At 50.1% G+C, this 7418-nt stretch overlaps 1 protein-coding gene across 1 annotated transcript; it reads left to right on the top strand.

Annotated features, from left to right (window-relative positions):
* Positions 1 to 3871: 3871 nt before the first annotated feature.
* Positions 3872 to 6944, top strand: LOC136366827 (basic salivary proline-rich protein 1-like). Its single transcript, XM_066328070.1, has 4 exons — positions 3872 to 4093; positions 4203 to 4874; positions 5030 to 5619; positions 6815 to 6944. Exons 1-4 carry the CDS (start codon positions 3872 to 3874, stop codon positions 6942 to 6944), a joined length of 1614 nt encoding a protein of 537 aa, XP_066184167.1.
* Positions 6945 to 7418: the final 474 nt, after the last annotated feature.

Below are 7418 nucleotides of genomic sequence, written 5' to 3'. Positions count from 1 at the left end.
ATATAACATTACAGGTAATCGAATATAATTGTTCAGAGATTTAAGGAAGTGTTTCCACAGACAATAATTTATCTAACTAGAAAGAAAACCCCATTGTCCACTTAGAAGGGTTAAGGGTGAGGAAGTGGGAACATAAGTTATGCCACACAATCAAATTCTTGACATAATTGCATTTGTCTTTGTGTTTTGTGTGCAAAAACCACATTCAAACATGTTCTAAGAGAAGTATTTACTTAAAAGAGATCTTTCTGCACGTGTATTAGGAAACATGAAAGAAACTATGTAAAATTTCAAGCCTTCAGCATGTTTAACCATTTATGAGTAGTTTATGAATATTTTATTAACTATTCCTTGAAAGAACAACAAAAGTGCTGCTTGCCAGTTCAGAGACAGTAAGAGATCTTTAGTGTAATGATTTAACACACATAAGCTTTACGAAATGTGCTTGTTGCTATGGTACACACACATTTCTCTGACAGAATAGATGGGAAGGTAACAGGATGCACATGGCATTCTTTTGCATGAAGAATATCATTCCTTTTGGACCATTTTGGCTCTGCCTGACTTTTTTCTTCTACAGGCTTAGTTTCCTCCCTTTACTCTTCTTTACTAAATAGTATTCTTTGCTCTTGGAAAAAAAATGCATCCAGCAATTGAATCACCCCCTTTCTGAAAGTGAACAACCTTGTGATGCAGTTTTTTAAAGTATCTGTTGCTTTTACAGTAGTTGAACTGTGACATATTTTGAAAGATTCTGAAAAAATATTGCTATTTCTGCTGGTGGGAAGAGTGGGATGCAGGAGCTGTACTGAAAATTGAGCTCAAATTCCTACTATATAGGGTATTTTTACCTCTGTGTATAAAACAGTCTACAATATAACTTCTCTCTGATTTCTATCTTACTCTACAGGATATACACTTTCATGAACTATTCATAATAATAATAATTAACTGTGAAATAAGGGTTGTTATTTTGACTATGTATTTTTTAATGTTAGGTAAGTGTAACAGATTGTGCTGTTTGTGTAGATTCTGAAACAAATTGTCAGTAAAGGAGGCACAACTGAAACATCAAATCATTTGTATGATTAACACCAAAGTCTGATTGGAATCTAAGAGACAGAGTGTTGATAGGAAACTATCAGAGAGGATGACATGTAATAGGACATTTAAATGCAGAGACAACTCAGAAGAGAAGAAGCTGGGGTTATAGCAGATGAATATGTTAGCTAGGACACGGAATTACAAGGAATGATATTTGTGACACTGAAATGGCAAGTGTAGCTAGAAAGTTCAAGGGAGCATGTCTCTTTCCTGATGCCAATAAGGAAAAGTAGTGAGGGAAGGCATATTTAAATCAATTACAGCCTTAAGAAATCTGCCATTCCTGCTTAAAAGTATGGATATTCTTCATTTCTACTAGGAGATTAGATTGTCTGTGGGACAATCTGTTTCCTGGTCAAAGCAGAGGAGGCTTTGATTGGTTTGGACTACTATAAAGACAAAAATATAGGCAGTGCCAAAAACAAGGTCAGCTAAATTTTGGAGGAAAAGGATCACATCAGAAACAACACACAGTATAAAACAATTTTAGTACCACCAGTAGAGGTCCAGGTTGGAGGACTGGAACAGAGACATGAAGATTAATTCAGTGCATCTCCAGTTGAGAGAAAGAAAATAAAATTGTTTATTGGAGATGAGTCATAAGGCAAAACCAAGGGCTTCATATTCCACCGCAATAACCACAAAAAAAAAAAAAAAAAGTGAGAATTCCAAGGAGTAAGAGGGTATCTGCCATATGACTTGAATTGCTTCACAAGCTCTTGATTTAAATGCTCTGCAGGAGAAAAAGGCTGCTATATTTGCAATTGAGTTATTAGATCCCAAACCAATTCAATTTCAGCTGAATCATGGGACCAGATGCAATATGAGACTCAGAAATATTGATGATATTACAAATATTACACTAGAGCAATGTAGCTGAGAGCTGGTGATACTCAGTATATGTACTGTGAGTCCTGTAAGCAAAAATAAGCTGTTAATAAGAAATTTGTGAAACAAGCGACATCATCTCTCAGCATCTGTAACAGCTGACAGGCAGAAACACCTTGCTGAGCAACAGTGTAGCATCAAGAGCAATTTGCCCAACAAGTACCATCAAAAGTACTTCAAACTGGAATAGCGAGGGCAGCAGCATTGACAGGGATCAGCCCCTTCCAGCAGCCCTAGGAAAACAATCGAGGAAGAAGCAGGCATATCTCCAAAGGGGTTGTTGCATGTCAGAGCAGCACATTGTGGATCTGCCTCCAAACAGTGCTGACAAAGTCTTTTGGTAAACTAGACACTGGCACTGGCTCAGAAACTCTTAATAGTGAAGAAGAGCGTTTCTCACAAACAGCCTCTGAGGGTTCCTGCCTGCTTTGCCAATATTCAGGGGGGACTATATTGTGGTAGATTATACAAGCTCTCCTGTCACCTGACAAAGTTTTCTTCATCCTGTGGCAAGTACCTCCAAAGCCCAGTAACTATGGATGCTTCCAGAAAGCATTCTAGTTTACACTGAACTTGGGATAAACTGAACGAGGCATTAAGAGCAGAGAAGATAATAGCTTTTATTTTAGGAAATTGAAAGGGCAACAAAAATGTAGTGCAGTGCTATGACATCAAATTACAGTGACAGCTAACTAAGAAAAGGGAGAACACAAGGCTGAATGGATAAAAGCTGATAAGCTTCCCTACCTTGGACCATTTGCTTTGTCAATCTAAACCTCAAGAAAGATATCAGGAGAAGTTATCACAAGAGTCAAAAACACCTTAACCCTTTGGGTTTAGTTCTCTTTTTTTTTAGTGATTCACATTCACATTCCCATATCCAGGACCAGTGTCCTCCACCAGGATGCAAAACAGGGTTCCTCCTGCCTCTCTTGCTGGAGCACTGTTGAACTCCACATGGAAATAAATGTTGGCTGAGAAGTATGAGCAGGACTTTAGTCTCCTGGTTCTTACCTGAGAGGAGATTCTGATCCAATTCCTGCTTTAGTTAATGTTATTTGTACATATTGAAAAAGTATTGGGAGAAAAATAATCTTCTTTTCTCTTTCCTTCCACCCCCAAATAACTTAACAACTTAGTAGATGATAATGAGAGTTCAAATTCACTCAGGCAGAGAACAGAATGAGATCTGAATCTCCTTCATGCTTCAAAATTTACCTAGCCTTTAGGACACTAGAAAAGGGAAGATTGATGAAAATGACCCATTTATGAGTCTTTTCCTGAAAAGGCACCAAAAACACTATCCAGCAAAGATAATCCGAAACTGTTAAGTATTTGCATTTTCGTTGAATTTATTGCATGTAATGAAATAATTCACCCACTGTTGATCTACAGTTTTGTTTTAAGGAAACTAAGTATAAATTCCAGGCAATTTAGTAACTAATTTTATAAGACAGACACATGCTTACAACTTGAAGTAGATATTGTCAAGAAGAAGCGAGCGAGGGGGAGCATTCTGTTTTCCAGTAATGAATGTTCAACTGAGATCATGTATGGGACAGAAAGAGAAGTGCAAAGAGTAAGTGATTGACAGTGAATAGAGATTTCTGCCCCATGTGGTCACAGTGTAATTGCACAAAGGAGACTGTAGGATACAAATACACAGGCTGACCTGGCTCCAGGACATTCACACAAGCATTGTAATCAGAAAACTGAAAGGTGCTACTGTCTGCCAAAGTGCCCCGTTCAGACAGTGTTGCACTGCAGTGAAAGGGATGATTTCTTGCCAAGCGGGCATTTCAGCATAAGAAATCTGACCGCTGTACCCTCAATGCCTTCTGCAGAGTCAGTGGGAAAGGCAGCCAAGAGCTGGGTGGCGATGGCAGAATGGACAGAAAAGGACCCCTGTGGCAGTGCTGGAGCACAGAAGTGTCACAACACAGAAGTTTGTAACAGCCTGCGCTGGAGCTGCTGTGCCCCGAACAGGATTGTCTCCTCTCCAGCCCCTGATGGCCCACCTGGCCATTCCATCCCTTCCTCCTCCACAGGGCCGGGCCGCAATGAGGGGAACATGATCGAGACAACCTTACCAGTTACTGCTGTAAGAAAAACTTGATTTCGGGAGAAATTAATTTAATTTATTGACAATTTACAATCGAGTCAAAACCAAAAAATACTCAATCGTCGTCGTCCCCCTCCTTTCCCCTTAGCGGAGCCTTCACTGCCTCACCCTGATCCTTCTCCCACTTCCTGCCCTGAGTCTCTGTGAGGGGCTCAGCCCTGCCCTGGGGGTGCCGCTGTTAACCAGCCGGGACAGCCCGAGTGTCCAGCCGGGCCAGCCCGAGTCCAGCCGGGATAGCCCGAGTCCAGCCGGGATAGCCCGAGTGTCCAGCCGGGGCAGCCCGAGTGTCCAGCCGGGACAGCCCGAGTCCAGCCGGGACAGCCCGAGTGTCCAGCCGGGACAGCCCGAGTCCAGCCGGGACAGCCCGAGTGTCCAGCCGGGACAACCCGAGTGTCCAGCCGGGACAGCCCGAGTCCAGCCGGGACAGCCCGAGTGTCCAGCCGGGACAGCCCGAGTCCAGCCGGGACAGCCCGAGTGTCCAGCCGGGACAACCCGAGTCCAGCCGGGACAGCCCGAGTCCAGCCGGGACAGCCCGAGTGTCCAGCCGGGACAGCCCGAGTCCAGCCGGGACAGCCCGAGTGTCCAGCCGGGACAACCCGAGTCCAGCCGGGACAGCCCGAGTCCAGCCGGGACAACCCGAGTCCAACCGGGACAGCCCGAGTCCAGCCGGGACAGCCCGAGTCCAGCCGGGACAGCCCGAGTCCAACCGGGACAGCCCGAGTCCAGCCGGGACAGCCCGAGTCCAGCCGGGACAACCCGAGTCCAGCCGGGATAGCCCGAGTCCAGCCGGGACAACCCGAGTCCAACCGGGACAGCCCGAGTCCAGCCGGGACAGCCCGAGTCCAGCCGGGACAACCCGAGTCCAGCCGGGATAGCCCGAGTCCAACCGGGACAGCCCGAGTCCAGCCGGGATAGCCCGAGTCCAGCCGGGACAACCCGAGTCCAGCCGGGATAGCCCGAGTCCAGCCGGGACAACCCGAGTCCAACCGGGACAGCCCGAGTCCAGCCGGGACAGCCCGAGTCCAGCCGGGACAACCCGAGTCCAGCCGGGATAGCCCGAGTCCAGCCGGGACAACCCGAGTCCAACCGGGACAGCCCGAGTCCAGCCGGGACAGCCCGAGTCCAACCGGGACAGCCCGAGTCCAGCCGGGACAGCCCGAGTCCAGCCGGGACAACCCGAGTCCAGCCGGGATAGCCCGAGTCCAACCGGGACAACCCGAGTCCAGCCGGGATAGCCCGAGTCCAGCCGGGACAGCCCGAGTGTCCAGCCGGGACAGCCCGAGTGTCCAGCCGGGACAGCCCGAGTCCAGCCGGGATAGCCCGAGTCCAGCCGGGACAGCCCGAGGCCAGCCGGGACATACCGAGTCCAGCCGGGACAGCCCGAGCCCAGCCGGGACAGCCCGAGTCCAGCCGGGACAGCCCGAGTCCAGCCGGGACAGCCCCTCAGCCCCCGCCCCTGGAGCAGGCCACCCGGGACAGCGAGGTGCGCCAGGCAGCCGGACAAGGTAAGCGCAGCCGGGGCAGGGCCGGGAGGTGCCAGGGCCGCGTGGGGGAGCCGGGCTCCTTCTCACCTCGGCAGACACCCGAGCACTGCCACCAGGTGAGTCCTGGCTGGGTCTGGTTCACGGTCACAGTGACAGAGAAATCAGATGCAGCTGCAAAATAACGGCCGACAGTGAGTCCACTCCCAAAACCAAAGACAGAGCACGGACCCCGAGTGCTTCAGCTCGTTTGGAAAAGTAGGAAGAAATGGGGTTTGGAAAGGTGAAAAGTGCCACCAAAAATTAAAGCAGTAACAGTACTGAGGGCAAATCCGCCCCCACAAGTAATCCTCCAGTGTCAGACTGACCCAGCACACGCATTTCCGCGGCAGAGGGCGAGAGCAGGCGGAGAGGGGCTGCGGGACGGGCTGTCCCTCGGCTGGGCTCCGGGCTGGGGGCAGGGCTCAGCACAAGAACAAGGGACAAAGGCTGTGGCACTCGACCTGCACCTGCGACTGATAGAAAAAGAAGGAAGAGGAGATATCAAAGTCAGCTCCCTTCCTTATAGCTGTAAGCCAAGCTACTGTTTCAGAATCTGAAGAACAAAATTTCCACTACAGGACTGTGAGCAAAAAAACCCAACCAACAAAACCCCCAGTTTAAAATAGTGTCCTCATCCCCACACAAGTATCCCTTTTCTCTGTACTAAACCTATTCCTTATTTATAGAGGGACCTGTACCTGGAGAAGGGTGTGATATTTTCCTTAATAGATTATGCTGAAGATGAACTGAAAAATAGTTTCTCATCCATATGTTTCAGTTTCCATTATTTTCAAAGAGAATATCTGGTTTCTGAACTCAGGATAGGACTAACCAGATTATTTTTATTTTCAGTAAAAATGAGAGCGGAGCATTCAGATTAGATATTAGGTTGCAACTCCACGAATTCCGGTCTTTAATAAACAATAGTAAAAAAAAAAAATCCCTGGAGACTGCAAAGAAATGAACCTATTTTTTTTTCCCCGAAATTCAAAGGCAGCTATCTCTGGTGTTGGCTGTGAGGGAGTGCTCTGAAAAGTTAGCGATGAAAAATCTGCAACGACACAAAACCAAACCGAAAAGACAGATTTCCGTTTCATACCAAAGTCAAAACCTGGGGCTTTTATTGGAGGACTTGGAGCCCATGGGGAGTGACCCTGAGCCGCCTGCTCTAACTCAGGTGTTACCGAGGAGCCGAGGCAGTCTCCGGCGGCTCCCCGCCCGGACGGGACCCGGCAGTCCCCGGGAGCCAGGTGAGCCCGGGGAACCAACCCGGGAAAGTTCGCAGGGGTGCAAAGCAGGAAAAGTGAGTTACTGCGCAGAGGACAGTCTCTGCCCGCCACCTTTCCCCGCAGCCGAGTCAAATGACTCCCGCATCGATTGCCGAGGAGCATTGGCGGCGCAGCCGGGGCGGGCGGGAGGCGGCTGGGGCAGCGCCGGCTTGCGGAGCCCTCCCGGGATGAGGAGAGGCGCGGGGCCGGCGCGGAGACAGGCCGGGGCCGCGGGCAGGTGCGCGGGGCGGGCGCGGCCCAGGGGCGGGCCAGGTGCGGGGCGGGGCGGCGGGCGGGGTGCGGAGCGCGGCCGTGCGGGGCGGGGCGGGCTCCAGCCGCGCCGCCGAGTCCGCCGCGCCGCCAGCCGCGCCCGGAGCCGCGCAGTCCCCGCCGGCGCTGCCGCAGCCGCGTAAGTCCGTGCCTCCGCGCCCGCCCGGCCGCGCCCGCGGTGCCGCCGCCCGGCGCGGAGCGGCGCTGCCGGGGGATGCCGGGCGCTGCGCCGGGCGGGTCTCG

The sequence above is a fragment of the Sylvia atricapilla genome, chromosome 13, assembly GCF_009819655.1.
Source record: "Sylvia atricapilla isolate bSylAtr1 chromosome 13, bSylAtr1.pri, whole genome shotgun sequence".
Classification (NCBI taxonomy): Eukaryota; Metazoa; Chordata; class Aves; order Passeriformes; family Sylviidae; genus Sylvia; species Sylvia atricapilla.
The sequence above is the reverse complement of the archived record's forward strand: the minus strand, read 5'-3'. Positions and strand labels throughout refer to the sequence as shown.